The 25,927-nt window shown below is 42.3% G+C and overlaps 1 protein-coding gene across 5 annotated transcripts in view; it reads right to left on the reverse strand.

Annotated features, from left to right (window-relative positions):
- LOC129698727 (juxtaposed with another zinc finger protein 1-like) overlaps positions 1-25,927 on the reverse strand; it is a 137,672-nt gene that overhangs the window by 52,725 nt on the left and 59,020 nt on the right. For all 5 annotated transcript variants that reach the window (XR_008723712.1, XR_008723713.1, XR_008723715.1 and 2 more), the window contains 2 exons: positions 16,347-16,419; positions 580-776 (listed from right to left, as the gene is read on the reverse strand). Coding sequence is in view for 1 of the 5 variants with exons in the window: in XM_055637928.1 (XP_055493903.1) it covers positions 580-776; positions 16,347-16,419 (270 nt within the window). In the remaining 4 variants the exon portion in view is untranslated. The remainder of the gene's footprint in view (positions 1-579; positions 777-16,346; positions 16,420-25,927) is intronic.

Genomic DNA, 25,927 nt, shown 5'->3' on the forward strand with positions numbered 1-25,927 from the left:
TATTTATTTGTTGTGTTAACGTGTCTATTAAGCTGCAGCAAGAAAAAAAATGGTTACATTCCTACCGCATATGCCAATCAAACACTCTTCTAAAACGAATGAAACCACTTTATTCCATCTAAATTACATTGAATTTAAATCTCAAATAATCACAAGTGTTCTACCAGTATTCCTCAATATCACAGTCTGAAGAAGGGTTCCCTATTTCCTTTGCTCCATAGATGCTGCTGCACCCGCTGAGTTTCTCCAGCACTTTTGTCTACCTTCCTCAATATCACTCATGGATGGAGGAGATACCCACCTCAATTTACAATAAGTTATAGATGCCTTGCATCCTATTGCGGAATTCAGCTAAATTAGATTAAATGGAATCAAAAAGATATCTGGCACTGTATATATGTTCTGGTGATTTTTTTTTCAAATATTTGCTGTTTCATTTAGTCCCACTTAACAAAAAAATTGCACAAACACAATTTAAAATGCAAGTACACACATGCTGTGGTGAATTGCCTCTTGCAAAATTATCAAAAGCAGACTGTTGTCAAGCTACTGCACGTTTACTTGATTAATGAAACCTACCAGTTGGAGTTCCACTGCAGGCAGAAGAGGATGGTGTAACTGGTGGTGTTCCTGGAAAAGCTGCGGTCCCATTGCCTGGGTGAGGTGATGCAGGCGTACCTCCTCTTCCCACAGGACTGGAAAGAGCTGGCGTTAATTTGGCCTGATGTCTTTTTCTCATTTGTTCCCGTTCACGGCGAGCGGCTTCAGTCATAAACCTTGATAAATTTTGGAATATAAACAAGGATAAAAATGGCAACATGGTGACTGGGCTTGGAGAGCAGATGTACTGTTAAAAGATATTTCCATCCCAATTGTTGCTGGTCACTAAAGAATTAACCACATGCAAAATAGAGGTTAAATTCAAAGATGTTTTCATAGAAGACATGGAGGGGGGGGGGGAATGTTAAAAGGGAGGTGTAATCAAGCTTAATTTCCTAATTCTTGGGAATTATCTCATTCAAATCAAACAGAAAATACCAAATATTTTCAATGGATTAGCAATTAACTGTTAAAATGCGCTCTTTTTGTTCCCTTGAGGACAAAACCACACAAGTTTGAACTCATTGGTAGACAAAAATGCTGGAGAAACTCAGCGGGTGCAGCAGCATCTATGGAGTGAAGGAAGTAGGCAATGTTTCGGGACGAAACGCTTCTTCAGACTGATGTGACGGTGGGGGGCTGGAAGAAGAAAGGAAGAGGAGGAGCCAGAAGGCTGAGGGAGAGCTGAGAAGAGGAGGAGATAGTTGGGACTACCTGAAATTAGAAAAGTCAATGTTCATAACGCTGGGGTACAAACTTCTCAAGCAAAATATGAGGTGCTGCTCCTCCAATTTCCGGTGGTCCTCACTCTGGCCGTGGAGGAGGCTCAAGACAGAAATGTCGGATTCTGAATGGGAAGGGGAGTTGAAGTGCTGAGCCACCGGGAGATCAGGTTGGTTATTGTAAACCGAGCGGAGGTGTTCGGCGAAGCGATCGCCAAGCCTACGCTTGGTCTCACCAATTTAAATCAGCCGACATCTAGAGCAGCGGAAGCAATAGATGAGGTTGGAGCAGGTGCAGGTGAATCTCTGTTGCACCTGGAACGATTGCTTGGGTCCTTGGATAGAGTCGAGGGGGGAGGTAAAGCGACAAGTGTAGCATTTCTTGCGGTTGCAAGAGAAAGTGCCCGGAGAGGGGGTGGTACGGTTGGGAAGGGACAAATTGACCAGGGAGTTACGGAGGGAGCAGTCTCTACAGAAAGCAGACAGGGGAGGAGATGGGAAGATGTGGCAAGTGGTGGGGTCACGTTGGAGGTGGCGAAAATGACGGAGGATTATTTGTTGTACGTGACGGCTAGTAGGGTGAGGACTAGGGGGACTCTGTCCTTGTTAAGAGTGGGGGGGATGGGGAGAGAGAGCAGTGTCACGGGGTATCGAAGAAACCCTGGTGAGAGCCTCATCTATGGTAGGAGAGGGGAACCCCCATTCCCTGAAGAATGAGGACATCTCCAATGCCCTGGTGTGGAACACCTCATCCTGGGTGCAGATGCTGCGTAGACGGAGGAATTGGGAGTGGGGGGGATGGAGTCCTTACAGGAAGCAGGGTGTGAAGAACACCTCAGATCCTGGGAGCAGATGTTTATGGTGCTGAAGAATAGGACATCTCCGCCCTGGTGTGGAAACCTCATCCCGGGTGGATGCTGCGTAGACGGGGGAATTGGAGTGGGGGGGGGATGGGAGTCCTTACAGGAAGCAGGGTGGTAAGAAGTGTAGTCCAGATAGCCATGGGAGTCAATAGGTTTATAGTGGATGTCGGTCAGAAGTCTATCACCTGCGATGGAGAGAGTGAGGTCAAGAAATGGTAGGGAAGTGTCGGAAATGGTCCAGGTGTATTTGAGTGCCGGATGGAAGTTAGTGGTGAAATGGATGAAGTCAGTGAGTTGTGTATGGGTGCAGGAGGTGGCACCAATGCAGTCGTTGATGTAGCGGAGGTAGAGGTCAGGGATGGGGGCCTGGTACGTCTCAAACAAGGAATGTTCGATGTTATCTACAAAGAGGCAGGCATAGCTGGGGCCCATGCGTGTGCCCATAGCTACGCCTTGTATTTGGAGGAAATGGGAGGAGTCAAAAGATATGAAGGGTAAGGACCATGGACGTCCAGTCACTCTACACCTCCATCCCCCACGAGGGCTTTGAGACCCTCCTGGTGGGGGATGGTGGTGTAGAGTGACTGGACGCCAATGGTGAAGATGAGGAAATGGGGGCATGGAGAATGGAATTCCTGGAGACGACGGAGAGCGTGTGAGGTGTCTTGAACATAGGTAGGGAGGGGTTTAACCGGGGGGGGGGGGGGGGGGGGGGGGGGGGGGGGGGGGAGATAGGATGGAGTCGAGGTATGTGGAAATAAGTTTGGTGGGGCACGATCAGGCAGACAATGGGTCTGCCAGGACAGTCATGTTTGTGGATTTTGGGGAGAAGGTAAAATCGGGCCTTGCGGGACTGGGGAACGATGAGGTTGAAGGCTTGGGGGAGGGCAGGGAGCCGGAGTTGATGAAGTCGGTGAATGGTGCTAGAGATAGTGCCCTGGTGCTAATCTGTGGGGTCATGGTCTAAGGATAAGTAGGAGGAGGTGTCTGAGAGTTGGCGCGTGGGCTCTGCCTTGTAGAGATCAGCGCGCCAGACTATCACGGCACCTCCCTTGTCGGCGGATTTGACAGTCTGGTCTGGGCTGTTGCAGAGTGAGTGGAGGGCTGTACGTTCAGGGGGGAGACAGGTTAGAGTGAGACAGAGAAGTGGAGAAGTTGAAGCTGTTGATGTCCCGTCGGCAGTTTAAAATAAAAAGGTCTAAAGCCAGAAGGGGTCCGTTGGAGATGGGAAAAGGGATCATCCCGAGGACCTTCCCATGGAAGAACGTTTTGAGGCGGAGGCGACGGAAGAAGAGCTCCACATCGTGGCGGGCGCGGAACTCATTAAGGTGGGGACGGATGGGGACAAAGGTAAGGCCTCTGCTGAGGACAGACCGTTCGGTATCAGAGAGGGGGGAGGGGGGGGGGGGGGGGGGGGGGGGGGGGAAGGTTGACTCGTGTTGCTCCATAGATAACTGGATCACAAAAGCAAGCACTAAAATGCAATCTATTCCTGAAGTTTGACTGCAAAGGTTTGTTTCTTTGACAATAACATTTAATATATTTTCTGATCCAATGTAACCAACTAGTCTGTTTTGATTGGAAGTTTAAACTGTTAGATCCTTGCAAGATAAAAAAAATACATAGGGGTTTACGCTGAGTTGGCATTTTTGTATTGATTTTATGATACCCAGGTATTATGATTTATGGAGTGGCCATGTCAGTTTAACAAGCTGAAGGACACACAATATCTCCAACATCATTAGAATTCAGAAGCCTCCAGAGCTAACTTGGTACACAGTCATGCACTATATTTGGACAGCAATGTCCAGGGTATAGAGAATATCATGATCTCCTGTGATAAATTTACAATAAGGATAAGATTTGTTCTTCATTTAAAAAAAAATGCCAAACAGGATGACAACTATTATTTGATGAGATCCCTTCTCCATTACACACTTAAAGAAACAAAAGGATTTGAATTACAGAACGCCATCAATGAAAAAAACAAACCAAAGGTTAATCAGTGATGTACCAGAGACTCTGAACGGTTCTTGTGAATAATAGCAAATATGCCATTAAGTTATTCAGTGGTAGCAGTTTAGTAAAACGGAGTGGCATGCACAACATTTCAGAGTAAAGGCATAAGTTTCAATGTGGAGTCAGAAGCCCAGACTGGATAACGATTCAGATTTCTTTCGTTAAAGGCATTCATGATCCAGCTGGGTTTTTACAACAATTCTACTGTTTTACAGTCATCTTTATGTGTAGATGTTTTTGTTCAAGATTATTTAATTAACTGAATCTAAATACCCCAGCTGCCATAGCCTGATCTGAATGTGTGCTTCTGAATCATTAGTCGAGACCTCTGAATTACCAGCATTGCAATTTAACTATTACAATCCTTAATTGCGTTGAATCAAAATCCTGGAACTCTCTAACATCATAGGAATCTATATTACTAAATCTTTGATCTTGACTGCTTTTGGCCGACTGTGCTGCGATTTCCAAGAGAACGCCGCCACCTACGGCCGTCATTTTTGGCCACCTCGCTCAGAGCCCCCCTCCGCCGTATGATTGTGGAGGATTTTTTCCGTCGATTAAAAATGAGAGATATTAATGTTTTTACACAATTCCCCATTCTCTCTGCTGCCCCCGCTGGCGGCAGGGGGAGGGACTATAAAACCAGGAAGTGTCGTGCCTCACTCAGTCTCTGCCAGACCCAGGAAGCGAGAGGGTCACGGCTCTCTGAGCTGCGAATAACACTGAACGCACGTCTACTCCACGGTGAGTCCCCTCGATGCGGCTGTAAAGTGGCTGCAGCCCTTTTTTAAAAGTTTGTGTTCACAAAATGAATTTTGGTTGCCGGGTGTCTGCAGCCCAATTGTTTGCCACGCCTTTTTAACAAGCTTGTGTCACAAAATGAATTTTGGTTGTCGGGTGGCTGCAGCCGAATTGTTTGCCTCGCCTTTTTAAAAAGTTTGTTTTCACAAAATGAATTTTGGTTGTCGGGTGTCTGCAGCCCAATTGTTTGCCTTGGCTTGGCTTTTAAAATTGTTGCAACAGTTGGATGCCTGCCCAAGCATCCATATGGCCCACAATGTCTATACTAGCCCTCTGGAAACCAGTACCTTCGGCCCACAACACCCATACTAGCACAACAGACAGCCCCCTCCCCCCACTGGCGAGCAGTATTGGAATTGGTGGAGAGGTGGAATATTACGTTGGTGACCAGCCCTCCCGTGTGATGCTGGGACTCAACGGGTCCCACTTAGTCTAGTAACTTCATAAAGATGCTTCTGTTCAAGTGTCTCAAAACCATTTTTTCAAACCTAACCAGGGCAGCTATATTCACACCCTGTCAACTAATAAAATGACAAACCATCCAAATTATTTTTCTAGCCTCTTGTAAAATTATAATAACGGGCTAATAATGCTTTTGTCATTTGATGATAATTAAAAAGTGGACACAAGAGATGCTGGAATCTTGAGTAAAAACAAAACTGGAGAAATACAAGGGACAGGCAGCATCTTATCTGTGGAAGAAAATGGACAGATGCCATTTCGGGACGGGACCATTTAGAATGGAGAAATAAATTATTTCCAATTAAAATGTAGTATACTTTGCTACCAAGTGAAAGTGAACTCTGTCAGGTTATAAAGATAAGACGAGTGAAGAGAAAATAGGGATTGCAAACAAGGATGGGAGCTTTTAACAGCAGCATCTGGGAAAAAGAAAATGGCGATTTCTATTGGTTACGTGACTGGTGATGGATAGTTGAAACCGGGTTTGACAGAACATGGGTGAAAGAGTTTGTTACTTTGATGTACCAATAACGTAACTCTAGAGTAGTTAAACTTGAAGCTATTGATTGCAAATGAAAAAGGTTATAGGTTATGCAAAGAATGTAGAGGATGCCCGCATCAATGTTCAATTAAATGGTTTAATGAATAATAGTTTTAGATTTGTAGAAATCACCTTTGCATTCCATATCATACCATGATAGGATAATTATGGAATCATGATTAAAGACAGAAACTAGAAATAACGATCTACATTTAAAAGTTAATGCTTTGACTAGAGGAAATATGTAATAAAGCATAAAGGTTCACAAAAATAGAATTTTATGGTGTAGTTGAGTACGCTAAACTATACCAGAGTGAAAAATGATTGGTCCCATCATATATACTGGCAACCAAACATGTCCCCACCTCTGATGGCACGGTACACCAAAGACTTGAGTTTACCTTTTATAAAATAAGGCCTCTTTAAATCATCATACTACAGTGGGATTCCGGAACAGCTTCTCCCCCACAGTTATCAGACTTGAATGGACCTCCCATATACTAAGGATGACCTCCCAATCTACCTCAATATGGCCTTTGCACTTTAAAAAAAAATCTGCATTTTGCAGCTGAAACACTGCATTCTGCACTCCATTTATTTTCACTACTGCACTACTCATGTATGGTCTGATTTGTCTGGATAGCACACAAAACAAAGATTTTCATTGGAACTCCCTACACTTGACAATAATAAACCAACACAAACATCAAAGATTGGAGTTTATCATCTAAATGGCTTTACCAATTTTCTGAGGAGTGGAAGTTGACTGTTTTCTCACAGCCCAGTCTGTTAAATGGAATGCTATGAATAATATTATCAAATAAGCCACCAGAAATTTAACTTTTTTTTAGGGTTTATCTTTAGATAGATATGTACAAATATGTAGCAACATTGGTCTTATTTTACATAAATGAAACAAAAAATAAGCACTTTAGTTACAGAATTTTGCAAATCCTATACAGTAATTGGTGCAGTGTGTTTCTCGGGTATCAGTTCTTCCTCCTATTTTTTTTCTAAACTAACAATCAACAAAATATGCACTTTAAGTATCAATGTAAGATGTGTGTAAGATTCCAAGAGTGAAGTGCAGTGCAAATCTTCCCCAGCAGTTGGGCACAGGGGCAAATTTAAAACCAGACCCACCAGGCCCAGTTCACCTGCCGAGGACCGGACCAGGAACCCACCCGCAGGTTGAAGACCCACACCGGGAACCCACCAATCTTTTAAGAACTATATTTCCAAAATACCAAATTAGCACAAAACATTGAAAACAGATAATCATATTTCAACCTGTGGCTCAAATTCTCTCAAATGGAATATTACGTTGGTGACCAGCCCTCCCGTGTGATGCTGGGACCCAACGGTTTCATCTTATTTCATCAGAGAAAAACTTTTTTCACACAGAGAGTGGTGAATCTCTGGAACTCTCTGCCACAGAGGGTAGTTGAGGCCAGTTCATTGGCTATATTTAAGAGGGAGTTAGATGTGGCCCTTGTAGCTAAGGGGATCAGAGGGTATGGAGAGAAGGCAGGTACGGGATACTGAGTTGGATGATCAGCCATGATCATAATGAATGGCTGTGCAGGCTCGAAGGGCCGATTGGCCTACTCCTGCACCTAATTTCTATGTTTCTATCAATAATGTGCACTTATTATAGGGTTCTGACATCAAGCTACAGCTTTTGATAAATTATACGTCTAAAGCCAGATTTACAATTTGAAGCCCAAGGGGAAATATAAAACCAACCCACCAGCAAGCTCGGCTCGCTCGCCAAGGACCAGACCGGGAACCCACCCAGTAGGCCCGATTGGTCCACCATGGACTGCGGACTCGCCCAGAGAGGAAGGAGCTGGACGGAGGACTGGTAAGCAGACCGGCTGCGGAAGTGGAGTGCATTGCCTTGGCGCTGCAGTGAGCCTCTGGAGGCCTTGCAACTGCCTGGGCCTCAGCTGGACCGGGCCCTGCTCCAAGAGGTTGTGCGTGTGGACTGGACACGGCCTACAGTGGTGAAACAGTGGCAGAGGAGCAGTGGAGGACACCATAGCTACGCTTAGTCAGGCCAACCCTGCAACGCTGCCAGGACAACGGGCCTTCATGGTCAGGTCAAGAACCCTGCATCATGAGAGGAATAGATCGGATAGATACACAGAGTCTTTTGCCCAGAGTAGGAAAATCAAGGACCAGAGGGCATAGGTTCAAGGTGAAGGGGAAAACATTTAATAGGAATCCGAGGGGTAACTTTTTCATACAAAGAGTCAGGATTTACCTATAAGCTAGACAAGCTTAATCTTAGGGCCTCGAGGTCTAGGGGGGCCTCCGGCCAAGGCAGGACACCTACCGTTCAACTCTGGGCGGGCCCCCCTCTCTATCTCTCTCTCTCCATCTCCCCCAGCTATCCGTGTCCGGGTCGCCGGGCTCTGCTCGCACGGCAGGCCGCCGGCACGGCAGGCCGCCATGCGCATTGCTGCGGCCTGCACATCCTCCCCCTGCACATGCGCACAACCACGGCCAGCACATCATCAGCCGCCCTGCACATGCGCACTGCAATGGCAACTGGGCGGCGCTGAGCACTTTTTCCCTCGCTGTGAATTGTGGGAGATTTGGCCGCCATGGCTGTCCGGTCGCTGCCTCGCCGCCAGCGCTGAAAACCAATGCGGAGGAGGCCTCACAAGTGAAACAGCTTAGGGCCTCTCTTCATCTAAATCCGGCCCTGCAAAGTGTGGTGGGTATATGGAACAAGCTGCCAGAAGAGGTAGTTGAGGCTGGGACTATCGCATTGTTTAAGAAACAGTTAGACAGGTACATGGATAGGACAGGTTTGGAGGGATATGGACCAAGCGCAGGCAAGTGGGATTAGTGTAGCTGGGATATTGTTGGCTGGTGTGGGTGAGTTGGGCCAAAGGGCCTGTTTCCACATGTATCACTCTATGACTATAAATGGGACTTGAAAAAGGCACCAATTTTGGCGACTCTGTATATTGTCTCAGTGTATTACTATACACTGTGCAGTATCTGAGATGCTTATCTAAGGTATCTGAGTGATAATCGTAATGAACTGTATACAAAAATGAATTTCACTGCACCTCATTATATATGACAATAAAGCACCACTAAAAAGTGTTTAGTAAAATATAGTATATAGGAAAATATAGTTATTTTCAAGGGACAGCTAGTGACAGTACTGGAAACACCTGCAAACTAACAGGGTGAGATGCAACAGCAGAAATGCAATAAAGATACCATCTGAATTTTGGCCAGTCAACCTACATCTGAACACATCCTACACGACTTAAATGTCACAGATAAATGCATATGCTAGTCAGATCCCATCCTCACTGATGTACTCAACTGGAAAATGAGGGCAACATTTATTCCAATATATCCCCTTATCTTGAACCTGTGAAAGAAATGACATCCAAGTGCAATTTCAGACATAAAACTTCTCAAACCATGGAAAATCACATTAAAATCTAAACGAAAGACCGGTAAAGAAGGTAAAAAGTGGTATAAAGCAAATAAAGCAAAAGGTGGTATAAAGAAATTTTAATTTTAAAAGTAAAGATTGAAAATTGCAGAAAATTGATAAAAAGAATGGAAATATACAAAATAGAGTAGTTTTTTTTAAATACCTTAAAATTGGTTTCATTCTGCAGCTGCTCATCTTTTAGGAACTATATATTTTCAAAAACCAAATTAACACTGTAAACATTGAAATCAGATCTTTCAAATTCCAACCTATGGCCCAAATTCTCTTCGATCTTGGTTTAATCTTATTTCATCAATAATGTGCACTTATTATAGGGTTCTGACAGCAAGCTACAGTTTTTGATAAATTATACATCTCAAGCCAGATTTAAAATTTGAAGCCCAAGTGCTAATTATCTATACAGCCCTAGTTAATAACGAGATTTCTTGTTGAGTATCTGATCACAGCATGGGCATCATTTGTCAAGAATGCTCAAGTCTACCTTAGAGACCAGCGTCTGCAATTCTCTCATGTCTACCATATGTAAAATTGGGATCTTTGTTTCTATAATAACCTTTTATTAAGGAACTGACATAATGATTAAGTTCACTGAAAACACATAGAATGAATTAGACGATTACCCTTGCTGCTTTAAGCTACACAGAATTGCAACAAGACAAAATAATTAATATTGAATTTTAATTTGATGTGTTCCACATTTAAACCCCAATTTGCAAAATACACCTGGAAAGCTGTCACTGTTCAACTGCAGTTTAAACTGATGAAAGAAAGGCTCCTGCAGTTTGAAGAGCACAAGCATATAAAGCATAGTGTTTTTCTGTGGAGCAAATAATACAGAAAAAGTAATTACCACAGCCTGATTTTACATCTTGTCACAACGCATATATAGATTTATAAAAATGAGGTAGTTTTTTTTCAACAAAATAGTTATAAATTTTAGAGTACATTTGGAAAAATTAAATCTGTTCCTCTTTTTGCTAGTGATAAAATGGAGTTGATAATTTGATGAAATCAATCATTCCTTTATTAACACATGTACCAAGGTACAGTGATTTTTTTTTTGCATTCAGATCAGAAGATTATTACCATGTACAATAAGTACATAATACATAGAAACAGCTGACTGAGTCAGTATGCCATAGTCACCAGGTTTTGGTGCCAAATTGTGCTAACCATGGATAAAAGCTATTAGGGAAAACCACTGACATGAAGCCATTGTCATGAATCCTCACGCACCTGATGCATTTGCCACTCAAGTCCTATGTGTGGACTGAAAATTTAGAACTGGAAGCCCTATTTATTTCAACGAGATATCTTGACTTGGAAAAAGAGGTTGTGCTTTCTTGATTTGTAAAAATTTAATTATGTAATTACTTTTAAGTAATTTTTTTTAAATAACAGAATGTAAACAAGATGGTTTGTGAAGGAATTCTTTTAAGTAAAAGGCTATATTAGATCTCATTTTATGCAATGAGAAAGGATTAATTGATAATCTTTGGGTGGTACAGTGGCACAGCAGGTGGAGCTGTTGCCTCATCGCACTAAAGACCAGAGTTCAAGGAGAACTCAGCAGGTTGGAAAAAAATCTATGGAGGGAATGGGATAGCTGACGTTTCGGATCGGGACCCTTCTTCATTCTCACTGGGTTCAGCAGGCTGGGTGTAGGGAGTATGCTTCCCCCATCAGGGTCTAGTACTTGATGTCTCAGAATAAAGGTTCGGCACGAGGAGAAAATTCTTCACGCAAGTAATAATAAATCTTTGGTATTCTCTAGCCCGAGATGCTCAGTCAATTAACTCATTCAAAACAGAGAATGATACATTTCTGAATATTACTGTGATAGAAGAAAAAATGGCATTGAAGTAAATGATCAGCCATGATATTGATGAAAAATAGAGTGGACAAATGTTTCCATTGTGGAAGCCGTCAAGGATTAGTGTTCACAGAAATAAATTAAAAGGAAAGAAATAAGTGACATGAGGGAAAACATTTTTTTATTCAAATTCTAATCACATGCTATTAAAAAAAAATCTTCTCCTTGATTATTCTTAATTTTGTTCCACTTTATTTTGTCTCTGTGACTTCCAAAAATTAAACCTTTTTCCAACAGGAACATATGCCCACTATCTACTTTTCATCAAGACCATTTCACTGCTGCGCCATTGTGCCACTCATTTATTAAATATTTTAATTCATATTACTTGCTGAAAATCTGTCAAGGCCATTCAGTATGAACTATTAATTACAAAAAAACAGAACGCTGGTCTAATAGCATATGTTGAGACAAAAAGGTATGCGTTCGACGTTCCAGGTCAAGACCCTACATCAGCACTATTAATTACTCTCACAGAGCTATTTGCCGCAGACAACACGGCCTAGAATTTTTTTTTTGTATATTTCAATGGATAATATTTCAATGTATAATACTTACTTCAAGAAATTTAAATGGAATTTTGGGATCAGGATATTGATGTTCACTGAATTTGAATCCCTAGCCCATTTCAACCAACCCCTACCTGCGACACACCCACATATCACCACTGGCAGAGGAACAATATTTAGGCTCAATCTATTGCCAACAATGAGTGAAGATTGCTGCGTGATTGCTGCACAAACAAGGAATAGCCACTACATAATTGTCAGTTTCACACACTTTTTGTGTAACAATTCCTTACTTTTGAAACAGCATATATGCTTTCCCCACAAAATTATCATTGCTAAAATGTTTAACACAAATAAGAGGGTAATGAGCTAGTAACCCAAGTGGCATGGCTTGCTGAGATTAATGTCATGACAAGGAAATTAGACATCATAGCCGATTAATCTTGCACAGATTTTAATTCTCAATCATTAATGGTACGATATCTCAAGAAGCGTGTACACCCAAAATAGTCCGAACTCAAATACCAGAGACAATTGGAATTATAAAATAGATACATCAAGTTACATCTTTGTATTGCATGCATGAAACATCATAACTGCTTTCCTTTCAATCCAAAGTACCTCATTAACCCACTAAAACTGAAAATGAAAAGGCCATGTTATGCCAACTAGTTTACAAAGAATAAATTGATCAGAAAACATACCCTTTTCATATTGTCAAGCTAAAACCCTCATCCATTGCTCAGTTGGTTCTCAACTTGATTTTTCCAGTGCTCTACTTGCCAATCTCCCTTTTGCCACATGCGCTAACCATGAAATATTCCAAAGTTTTTCGGCTTGTGGAAAACTAGGATTTAAATTACATTTATCTGTCACTTAATTACTGAGGGGATCTTCTGGTTTAACAGCACATCTGCTTGAAAAATTCTCATCTTGGTTTTCAAAACTCTTTCTGGTATCACATTCCATGTTACTGCAATCCTCTCCAGTTTTGTAATACCCCTATCCCACTTTGGAAAGCTGAACGGAAACCTCTGGTGACCTTGCGCCCCACCCAAGGTTTTCATGAGGTTCCTGGAGGTTTTGGTCAATCTACCTAATGGTCGAAAGTGGTTTCCGCGTGGTCGAGGCTTCTTCTATGTTCCTTCGATTATTTCAACAAAATCAAAACTGGCCTCGACTAAAAATAGGGTGCCGTTTGGTCGAAGCCAGTGGAGTGGGGTCGCTATTTACTTACAGGCAGTCGAAGGCTATCTCCTTCGCTGACTGGCCTTTTTTATTGACTCATTGGAGTTTTCAGGACCTAGAAAATCCGCCGGAAGGTAAAAGCTCGCTAACTTTATTAAACTTCTTAAAACTGTCTCCACTCCTTCTCCCCCCCCCCCCCCCTCCCGCGCTCTCTAAAGGACTTATCGTACTCTGTGGAAGCTATTTACCTTCCTCTTCATTACGCAGACAGCGCTCCTCCACTGTCCCTGGCCCCCACCTTCGGAGAGTGTGTGTGTGTGTGGTGTGTGGTGTGTGGTGTGTGGTGTGTGGTGTGTGGTGTGTGGGTGTGTGTGTGTGTGTGTGTGTGGTGTGTGGTGTGTGTGTGGGTGTGTAGGATATTTGGTCGGTAGATGCAACCACGCTTCGGTCGAGGCTTTCCAGGTGAGTGACCAAAACCTCTGGCGACTCATGGAAACCTTGGGTGGGGCGCAAGGTCACCAGAGGTTTCCGTTCAGGTTTCCTAAGTGGGACAGGGACATAAAACTCCAAGTAATTCTGTATCCCAAGTGATTCTTCTAAATCCACCAGATGGATACCACCGTAGCGGGCCAGATCTCGCACAAAGATGAAATGGAGTGTCGGAAGGAGCTAGATAGCCTAATAACACGGTCAAGACAACCTCTCCCTCAATGTCAGCAAGTCGAAGGTGCTAATTATTGACTTCAGGAAATAAGGTGGTATACATGCCCCAGTCAGTATCAATGGTGCATAAGTGGAGATGGATGGGAGCTTCATGTTTCCAGGTGTAAATTTCACAAACAATCCTGCCTGGACCAACCACATTGACGTCATAGCCATGAAAGCACACCAATGGCCCTACATCTTTAGAAGACTAAGGAAGTTTGGTATGTCTCCAACAACTCTACTAACTTATACGGATGTAAAGTTGAAAGCATCCTCTCGGGTCACATCACAGCTTGGTTAGCATTAGCTTTGCTCAAGACTGCAAGGAATTGCAGAGAGTCATGGATGAGCCTAGTCCATTACACAAAGAAGCCCCCCAACCCACCCCACCACTCAACTCTATCTACACTTCATGCTGCCTAGGAAAAGCAACCAACATAATCAAGGACCATTTGCACCCCAGTTACGACTCCTACCTTCTACAGTGGGCAGAAGATACAAAAACCTTAAAAGAACTTACCACCAGATTCTTCCTCACTACCGAATGTTCCTCTCATAAACTAAGGATAAAAAATCCATTTCCCCACCTACTGACTTGCAGCCCTTGCACATTTTTTAATCTACACTTTCTCCATAACTGTAACACCATTCAGTTATTGTAGTCTATTCTGCACTAATGGTATTTTTCTCTCTGCACTACTTGATGTACAGCTTGATTGTACTCGTGTACAGGATGATTTATCTGGGTAGCATGCAAAGCAAGTTTTTCACTGTATCTCAGTATACTGAATAATAAACCAATACTAATTTTGTTAATTTCCAATTTTTCTACTCCAAGATTGTCAGCCCTACTTTTAATTGACAAAACTCTAAGCCTCTATATATTTCCACCTCTTTTTCCACCTTTAACATACACCTAAAAAGCCGGCTCATTGTGGAGCTTTTTGGTTATCTGTCCTAAAAGGTCGCACTGTGACTGATCATTTCATTTTTGATAATACTCATGTTAGGGTCATTTTTGCTGTGTTAATGGCAGTACCAAAATGTAAATGGCTGCTGTTGTTTCATCTAAGTAACTGAGATATACTTTACGTTTTTCTTCTGCATTGCAATTGATATAAAGACCACCCTAGGTCTCAACACCACCTGCTCTATTTAAAAAAAATTCAGTTTGATCCTTTGAAAATAATACATAAATGAAATAACACCAGCACTGCAGAGGTATTGCACTCATTTAACAATTTAGTGGAATCAGGCTAGCTCATTTTCCTAGTTATTGAATGGTATTTCTAACTGCAGCCCCACAGCACCAAAGACTCAGTTTCGATCCTGACCTTGTGTGCTGTCTGTGTAGAGTTTGCATGGTCTCTGTAACCGCATGCTTTTCCTCCCATCGTGGGCGGAAATCCCGGGGGGGGGGGGGACCAAGATGAGGGCGCCGATTGGACGAAAGAGACGTCGGTCAGTAGACAGTTGGGGGGTGGAGGGACCAAGATGATTCAGCGCGATGATTGGAGGAGGGAGTTGTCGGTCAGAGGCGGAAGTAGGGGTGGTGGGACTGAGGATAGAGCGTGGTGATTGGAGGAGGGAGACGTCCTGGTGGTGCAAAGATCATAGAGAGAGCTTAAACCGGCCCGATCGCGGGGCTTTTCATCGCCCAGCCCGGCACGGTTTAAAATCGTCCACGGGATCTTCCACCTCCTCTTGATCTAATTGCTGCATCAAGGCGATCGAGGCTCCCGATGGTGAAGCTCCCGCCTTGTGATGAAAGGCCCCGCGAACGGTCCGATTGAAGCCCCACAATTCGGTACGGACGAAGCTGCTGTTGCTGGAGTTCGGAGTCGGTCACCAGCTAGGTCATCTCTCAATGTTACCGTCCACAGGACTTGCTGCTGAAGCATCCAAAGGTGGGGGTGGGGGGGGGGGGGGGGGGGGGGTGTGGTGTGTGGTGTGTGGGGGGGGTGTGTTTGGCTGCGTATGGTGTGCATGAGAAAGTGGAATAACATAGAATTAATGTAGGGGTGATTAGTGGTCGGTGTGGACTCAGTGGGCCGAAGGGCCTGTTTTCATGCTGTATCTCTCTAAACTATTAATACACCAAAATGCTTTTAAATTACTTTTTTAAAGCTATTGGACAGTACTATAATAAATTTTACCCGTTGAAAATAGGGTGTTTAATGGAAGCACTGGGACAGGGGCCTCGGGGAGAGTGGTAAACCAGCAGCTGCCAAACCATCAGGATTTTAAAGAAAGTCTGGAACCCCGGAGAGTGGATAAGGGAGTGCAGGAACCAAGGTGCCAGTGATTGAAAAGGGAGTGTAGGAAATGGGGCATTAGTGAGTGGAAAAGGGAGCGTAGGAACTGGGGTAGTAGAGAGTAGAAAAGGGGTGGGGGAACCAGGCCACCAGTGAGTTGATGGGGAATACGGCATACATTACTTGATAAACCAGCTGCCAAACCATCAGGATTTTAAATGGTCGGGGAATAATCAGAGTTTCAATGTACCTTCCAAGTGGGTGCTGCTAAATACAAATTCAAAATTAACTTTAAAAGGTAAAATCCCAAATTTATACCTGTTGATATAACTTAGTGCGATATAAGATGGCTGCTGTTGTTCCTGTCTTTCCAAAACCTTGGGATCGTTTTCTGTTAAAAGAACACATTAAGAATAGTTATTAACAAGCATCTTCCAATTGTATAATTTTAAAATCAGCTAACAAATAATTGATTTGAATTGAGATACAAGACTTCAATTTTCTCACATGCGTTCACACAGTGCAGGTGACTAGAGATTTACATCATCACACCCAGGTTTAAAGCATAAATGGAGAAAGTGGAGCAAAAATACACAAAATACACTTTTCCCAACTGAGTTCCACAAATATACTTTTTTAAGCATACCTTAAAATAACCATCTGTTATTCACAGTGAGGTAGGTAGCGGCCTCATTAAAATACCCCAATCACAGTCCTTTATCATAATTAGGACAGGGATGCTCCCCTGCTCTTCAATCGGATGAAGAGCACCATGTGCCTGATCAAAGTGAGTACTGAGCAACTCAACCAGATAACATCAACTCACTTTACAAATGATTTTAATGTGGTCAGGAAAGGTATGATGGCCATGAATGTATAGACACTGAAAATGTCAGAAGAGATTTTGCACTTTTCTTGATTTGTATATATATTTTTTAAATTTTGAATAAAGTTTATTTTTAGCAATGTTACAAAATTTTGAGATTTTAAAAATCAAGTCTGCAAATTATCCCATCAGATAAAGCATAAAAAGTTTAATTTGACACCTAATTCACTTTCATATCTTCAGTTTTAAACAAGTTATGGCCATTTTCATACTCGGAAATTAGCATCTTGTTCCCAATTGCTTTTCCTTTGACTTAACACAAAAGCTGTGATCGAGGACAGTCAAAAGCCCATAACTTTCTTAAAAATTAAGAGAACCGAATTACATTTTCAGTTATTATAGATTGAAGCATTCTGAAACAAATATGAAACAATCTTACTTGGATGACCTGAAATTAAAGCATATAATTAGTTAGTTACCCAATTGTTGCTAATTACAAAATTCAATTACTAGATCGAAACATCTATCCATTTCTGAAGAAAAGGTTAACATTTTTAAAAAGCCTAAGTGTCCAAATAACATTCACACAAGAATTCACAATATAACATGATTTTTAAATCTCATTGTCATGAATTTATAGGCCAAATGTAAGGAATTTAATGTTTAATTCCTGTAAATTAATGGGCATTTAAATCATCTTGCGAGTTGGATTTTGTGTAACGCGCTTGTTTGGAACGTTGCGGTTGCAGTGAATTTAAACCCCATATCGGCAGGAAAAATACTGCCGGTTCGTATATTTACATAATGACATTTTCGCAACGTGAAATTTTGATTAAAGGCATCCTAAGAAGCAAGTTTATATGAAAAAATAAACGGCATACGTCCCTTGTCCCCTACACGAGATCCGTCCCATTGTCGGCCATGACGGCATTTGAAGATGATTTTAAATTTACTCCAACAATTAAATTATCCAGCGCTAATTTTAATAAACATAATAAAATGGCAGTCGAAGCAATTTTTTCTTTAGCAACTAAACAGCCTGACAGAGATCGATTTGAATAGGCTGCAGAAAAATCGCATTTTAAACTCGACCCCCTCTCAAAGGCGCCAAAGTCGCGCACACGGGCAGTGGCAGAACTGCAGCGCCGCTGAAGGTAAGTTTTGTAACATACCTATTATTTTTGGAATTTAAAAAAAAAAAATTTAGCTTCAAAATTTCTGTTGGCTTTTGGCACTTCTTTCCATTCAGGATGGCCTCATCCTTGCCCTTAACGTAACAATTCTGTTCAGCCATATGGTGCCAATGTCCTAAAGTCATCAATTGGCAGACATTCAGCATAGGTGGTTCACCAATATTATTCTAATAAAGCCGGACACAGGAGTCTTGAATGAGCTTCATCAAGATGGAGGTAACATTGCTCCATTTTACATCCAATTACTATTTAAAATGAAACTTTTAAAATTAAAAGAGGTTGCAATGTGTTTTTATTTTTTTTTTTAAAACAAATTAATATGGTCGACATTTGTTAGCCATCTCTAATTTTCTCTGAATTAATTGGCTTTCCAAGCGGTTTCAAACGACAATCAAGGAAAAACGCATCTGTGTGCCCGGGGTCTCATATAGATCAGGACTGGAAATCATGGCCAATCTCCTTCCCTGTAGGAGGAGGTTAAAAGGGAACATGATTGAGATGTAGAAACTTACTAGTAGTGTTGTTAGGGTGGTTTAGATATACAGTTTGGAAAGTTCCACCAGAGGCCCAAACACCCTCGACCACTGTTACACAACTAAAGATGCCTAATGCTACACCCCCTGCACACATTTTGGGAAACTCACTACCTTGCTGTGCTTCTACTCCTTGCTCACAAGCAGAAACTGAAGTCTGAGGATCCACTACCAAAAGTAGTACAATGCTGGTCTGAGAACTTTAGACTTCATATATACATCACGTTCAGACCGACCAGTGATCACCTCATACAGTATCACTATCCTACATACTAGGAACAGTTTACAATTTATAGAAGACAATTAACCTACAAACCTGAACGCCTTTTGGAGTGTGGGAGGAAACCAGAGCACCTGGAGAAAATAGATGTGGTCACAGAGGAAAATGTACATCCTCTGTACAGAAGGCATCCGTAATCAGAATTGATCCCGCGTTTCTGGTGCTATTTGGCAGCAACTCTACCACTGCACCGCCCAGAAATATGAGATCCTACAAGGTCCATATTTAAAGGACTTTGTGTCCAGCCTATACGACGATGCTGTCACAGACTTAATCAGTAAATGTGTAAAGCACAGCGTGCCTAAAGATGACAATCTAAGTATTCTCCAACTGGAAACCATGGATGAACCGCGAGATCCACTCCCCTGGTAAAGCTGACGTCTGTGCCATTCGAGTCAGGTGACACCGAATTGTACAAGAAATACATATACGACTTTCTCAAACCCTTCAGGATGCCAAAAGAAAATTCTGACCAAGTGAGAGTACAAGAAAAAACACACATACACCCACTGATTGTGGCAAGGCTTACTTCTTATAATGGACTGCTAAGTGAAGCCAGACAGAGTTGCTAGTAACAGCGCATCCCTCCAAGACATCCTCAATGCATTTTATGATCATTTCCCTCAGAAAACAATAGAATGATGTCACCCCTCTGACAGTCTTGGCTGCACCTGTACTCATGGTCACCTTTGCAAATTGGCCTTCCCCAGAGTAAACCTGCATAAAGCAACTGGTCCGGATGCAGTCCTCAGTTGTGTCCTCAGGAGAATGCCTGGACATCTTTAGCCTATCCCTATTCTATCCAGAGGTTCCCACCTGAAGAAGACCACTATTTGCACAGTCAAAGAAAAGCAAAGTTTATTATTTTGTGTCATCACACAACTGTTTGCCAATAGCGAACAAATGTTAGTGCCAAGTCGTTGGCCTCTGCAAGGTCCTTTACAGTGCATGTGTCATGCAGTATGTCACAGCTCAGGAGATGGTCCATAGTCTGGAACCTGTCACAATGTCACAGTGCTCCAGTCCGTCAGAGTGCTCCAATCTGACTCCATTCCATGTGATCTTCAACCTTCGATTTGCACACTTGTTCTTCAAGTGGAAGGCGCAGACTTGGGTTTTAGATGGATTGGCTCAGGTGATTCTTTTTGTAGTATGAGGACAGGTTGACTAAAGCCTCACATAGAGTAGCTTCTGCCTCGAGGAAGTCAGCACTTTGGGTTGTAATACATAGGTCATCTGCATAAACAAAGCTCCGGGTGTTGGGATGGATAGGCTGGGCGTTAACATAGATATTGAGCAAGGTGGGTGCCAGTACAGTTCCTTGAGGGAGGCCGTTTTTCTGCCTGCGCCAGGGACCTTTCTTTAGTGACAGTTCGACAAAGAAGCGTCTGTTTTCGACCAGAGTCTTCACCAGATTGGTTAGATGCAAGTTGTGTGTTAGATCAAGTACTTTGTGTAACAGTCGGCAATGGTTTACTGTATTATAAGTGTCTAAGAGGTCTACCAAAACAGCGCCTGTGATTACACCTTCCTGACAGCCATCCTGTACGTGCTGGGTGAGATTGCGAAGCTGACTTGTGCAGGACTTCCCAGGCCAAAACCCTGACTGCTCCTTTATTAGGGATGGCTCTATCACTGGGCTGGGGCATGTCAAGATGAGTCGCTCAAACAGCTTGTAGGTGTGGCAAAGAAGTGATATTGGCCTGGAGCTCTTTGTTGCTGAAGGATCTTTGCTGGGCTTCAGCAATGCTATTTCACGTGCACGACGCCAGATCTTTGGGATGTGACATCTCTCCATGTAGGTGTTAAACATGGCCAACAACCACCATTTTGCAGTTGATCCAAGATTCTTAATCTGTTCAGCTATGATGTTATCCAGACTTGCGGCTTTACCTATTTTGGTTGTGCATATAGCAGCATCTAGTTCTTTCATTGTGAAAGGCTGACATAGTTGTGGGTTATCAGAGTTAATTTCATAGCACTGCTGGGGTTTCTGCTTTATCACTGGTGAGTCGGTTTTGTCATTGAGTAGGAGTTGGTTGATTAGCAGTAGGCCGGTCAGTATGGATTGACTTGGCCTTCTTTGGGTCCTTGTTAATCCGATTGAGAGTGTCCCAAGCCTTCTTGCTGCTGTGTGTCAGATCCAGATCCTGCCATGACTTGGCCGATCAGATGCGATAGCTACAGTGAGAGCTTCCTCGGTGGCTATAGAATTGGCAGAAAAGAGGTCGGCCATACTTCCCCTTGGAAAAGGCATATATGGCAGCAGAATCTGGGGAAAGGAAAGATACATATTCCGTTCGGCATCCTCGAGGGATACGTCTTCTCGACGACTTCCATACTCTTAGCACGAATTGATCATATTCTTCAGGTATAGGCTCCAAATCCCCAATCGACTGGTCAAGGTCCGTAGCAAAGCCCTGCCAGTCAGCCTTTTTGAGGTTGAAACGCCTTCGTAGGTTTGTTATCTCAGGTTGGACAACAGCTTGAAGTTGGATCCCTATTGGGCAATGTTGGGATTTGGGAATGGGATCTAGGACAAGTTTGGAGCTCATGGGTGCTAGATTGGAACTGACGAAAATGAGGTCTGGGTTATATCCCCTTCCCCATCGTCCACTGTTCAATGACCATGGAAGCTTAGGGTCATGGATGAGATAGAGGTTGTGTGAGTCCATCCAGTTTTCCAACAGCTCTCCATTCTCGTCTGTATCTTGAAAGCCCCATCGATTACTGTGGGATTAAAGTCTCCTATGAAGATTTTGTAAAGCAAAGTAATATGCATTGATGCGTACTTTCCAGTGGCACAATCATAAAGAGAGACAGGTCACGGTACACATCAACTCAACTTTTCCAAACAGTTTTAGTCCATTACAATTTTCTGATGCCGCAACGAGCAGATGCAGTCTCCCTGGTCCTACACCCATCGTTGAAACATCTGGATAACAAGGATACCTACGTCAACTTCCTAATCGTTGCCCACAGTTCTGATTTCAACATCATCATTCAAAATAAAAATCTCCAAACTTTTGGACCTAGGATTCAGCGCTTCCTATTGCAATTGGAGCCTTGTCTTCCTGCATCCGACCATTGCAGTGGGCTGGATCTCAAATAATGACAAAATGGAGTACATAAAGAAGATACTGTAGAGAGCATAGCAGCATGGTTGCAAGACAACAATGACTCACTCCATGTCAGAAAGCAGTTGGCATATACATCAACGGCTACTTCAACAGTCCTCTTCAATAATCCTGAAGTAATGGAAGAGGTGTTGTCATGACAACATGCTGCTGAGCTCTCACTTTTCTTCCTGTACTCATCATTGTTTGAGATGTCGTCCGCTTTGGTGGTGTCAACTGCAAACTTGTAAATTAAGTTTGAGCAAAATTTTACCACATACTCGTGAGTGTACTGGGAAGTGTAGTAAGTTGCTGAATACTCTGGGCACACGTTTAGTTTACTTTAGTTTAGAGATACAGCGTGGAAGGCCCTTTGACCCCACGCATCCCCGTCGACCATCTAGCCCCGCAAATTAACACTATCCTACACCCACTAGGGAGAATATTTACATTTACCAAGCTAATTAACCTACAAACCTGTACGTCTGGAGTGTGGGAGGAAACCAAAGATCTCGGAGAAAACCCACACAGGTCACGGGGAGAACGTACAAACTCCGTACAGACAGCACCCGTATCAGGATCGAACCCGGGTCTCCGGCACGGCTTTCGCTGTAAGGCATCAACTCTACCGCTGCGCCACCATGTTGAGAATTACCGTGGAGGTGATGTTATCATGTTTTCCTACTGACTGCAGTTTGTGGGTCAGGAAGTCCATGACACCTGCATTGAAGGAGGTACTGCCTCAAAAAGCCACTATCATCAGAGACCTGTATCACCCTGGCCATGCTCTAATTTCATTTCTACCATTGAGAAGAATGTAGAATGTAGAGAAGCCTGAAAACCATGACCACCAGGTTCAAGAATAGCTTATTTCGAATAACCATCATTCTTGAACACTACACAACACTAACCTCAACTATGAACTCCTATGTACTATCTTTGGTTGCGCTAAGGACTTTGTTTTTTTTTGCACTAGTACAGGGTATTGTGGTTATTAATTTATTGAATTTTTGTTTATTACATATTGTTATACAACAGGACTGTTTTGCTGCTGCATGTAAGAATTTAATTATTCCATTGTCAGTACAAAAGATGATTAAACATTCTTGACTCTGAGGATCCAGTTGCAGACAAGAATGCTAAGTCCTAGGTCCAGATGTTTGGAGGCAAGTGGGAATGGAATTATGGTGTTGAAGGCAGAGCTGTAGTCAATGAACAGGAGTCTGACATAGGTGTCCTTGTTATCCCAATGTTCCAGGGATGAATGTAGGACCGGGGTAATGCACTTCATATCGGTCTGTTGTGCCAGTAGGCAAATCGCAGTGGAGCAAGGCTGCCGTGAGGCTGGAGTTGCTATGCGGCATGAGCAGCCTCTTGAAGCACTTCATGGTAGTCGTCATTATTTTTCTTTGGCACCGGAATGATACTGATCTTCTTGAAACGGGTGTGAATCTAAGATTAGCAGTAGGGAGTGGTTAAACCACCTTGCCAGCTGGTCTGCACAGTTCCTCCAGGCCAGTCACTTTTGTGGCTTCAATCTCAGGAAGGTCATTGTGATGTCTAGCAACAATGACCATGGGTACAGATGCATCCAAGGCTGTCAGGATGGGCGACACGTTTACACTGACCTTATCTTCAAAATGTGCATTGAATACAGCGACCTAGTCAGGGAGGGATGTGTCGTTGTCAACGATTCTGTCCAATTTTGCTTCTTACCCTTTATAGTATGTAAACATGCATCTTTTTCCCATGACTGAAACTATAGGCATGCGTCTCAATAATATTAATACACTACATGAATTTTGCATTTAAAGCAAGTTCTACAGAAAAGTTACTGGCTCAAGTGTTTTAAAATAACCACAGAATAATTTATAAACTACAGGCAAACAGAAGTGATATAAATGAGATGAATAATTAGGCAACTATTTCAAGAATAGGATTAACAAGAATAATTTACACATTATGTGATCAAATATTTAATATATTGCATTTGTTATTAGTTGAAAATGCATGTCAGCAAACATGGCAGCTGAACCTTCTCACTGTTGGCTGGGTAGAGGGAATAAAGCACATCTGCAAAATGAGGAAATCTGTGCAGTACACTCAACTTGCTTTCAGTATATTATTGCATGCTATCTAGAATAAATGAATACAAGCAAACCATTGTTCAACAGGTAGCACAAAAACAGAAAGGAAAGTGCATTGAATACTAGATTATAAAATTAAATACAGTTACAGCAACATGCATATAGTTGAAACTATACTTTGACCTGTTAGCCTTTCAGTTCAAAACCTATATATAATAATGTTAGGAGCTTGAAAGGGTTCAGAAAAGATTCACGAGGATGGTGTCAGGACTAGAGGGTGTGAGCTATAGGGAGAAGTTGAATAGGCTGGGTCTCTATTCCATGGAGCGCAGGAGGATGAGGGGTCTTCTTATAGAGGTGTACAAAATCATAAGAGGAATAGATCAGGTAGATGCACAGAGTCTCTTCCCCAGAGCAGGGAAATTGAGGACTAACGGACATAGGTTCAAGGTGAAGGGGAAAAGATTTAATAGGAATCCGAGGGGTAATTTTTTTTCACAAAGGGTGGTGGGTGTATGGAACAAGCTACCAGAAGAGGTAGTTAGCGCTGGGACTATCCCATCGTTTAAGAAACAGTTAGACAGGTACATGGATAAGATAGGTTTGGAGGGATATGGACCAAGCGCAGGCAAGTAGGACTAGTGTAGCTGGGACATTGTTGGGCTGAGGGGCCTGTTTCCACACTGTATCACTCTCTGACTCTATAACAGATGAAGAAATGCGCGATGACATTTCTGCCAAAAGAAGGGTCTTCATCCGTTTAACATAAATCATGCAGAATTGAAATTTCAAAATTCCTGTATATAATTATGGTGACAGATTTTCAACTAAAGTATATAAACTCCACATTTTTGTACAATTTAGTATCATTTTACAAAATAAATAAATCTTATGAATTACAAACTATGTCAGCTTACTCTGCAAAGAGAAATGCTCTGTTCAGTGGCTTTGGCGGTGGAGAAAACAAAACAGTATTTCCACATTATTTCTTCTCTCTGAATCCAAATAATTCCCAAAACACTACATGAAAGCCACACATATGTAATAATGTCCCTGAGATAAGGAAGACTTCCTGAACTAGAAATCATTTTTCACTTGATAGCAGCATTATGTTATTTCTTGTTTAATTTTCCATTCAGTTTTCCACAGCTGCTAAATTAGTTATTCAAGTGTTGCCTTTTGTTAATCGGCTTACTTTTTGAATTTCTCTACTAAATAGTTTATGCAAATCATATTTTAAAAGGATATAAAGTCTGTCAATAAGGCCTTTTATTGCTTTAGTGGGTAATCAATTGTGATCACTTATTTCCAACCCACGTAAAATGGACATGATAATTGCTAGTTTCCAGTTTTGCCTCCTCCTACAGAATGTTTGTGTTTCATTTACATGAAAATTACCTAATTACTTCTGCCAGTTTTATTTTTAATCTTCAAGGAAAGTCCCCTACAATACTGTGATTTTATTCTGTCGCAAACACTACATTTCTGCAAAAGAAATACAACAGACACCTCAGTTAGTCTTTAAGTACCACATTTATTTGCTTATAGTTGATGACAGCGTGCAATTTTAAAAGTTAATCATACCGAGGACTCGTCAACAGGAGTTCAAAACCACAAGAGCTTTAAAATTGGTCATAAACCATTGAGAATGCCCAAATACAATAACTGTCTGCCATGAGCACTGGGCTCTGTTTTGTTCTCTTACACTACTCCAATGAAGCTCAATGCAAGCACAATAAACAGTATAGAAACAAAGAACTGCAAATGCTGGTTTATAAAAAAAAATAACAAAGTGCTGGAGTAACCCAGCATCTCTGGAGAACATGGACAGGTGACATTTCACGTTGGCACCCTTCTTCAGACT

Source organism: Leucoraja erinacea, chromosome 7 (assembly GCF_028641065.1).
Source record: "Leucoraja erinacea ecotype New England chromosome 7, Leri_hhj_1, whole genome shotgun sequence".
NCBI classification, from domain to species: domain Eukaryota; kingdom Metazoa; phylum Chordata; class Chondrichthyes; order Rajiformes; family Rajidae; genus Leucoraja; species Leucoraja erinaceus.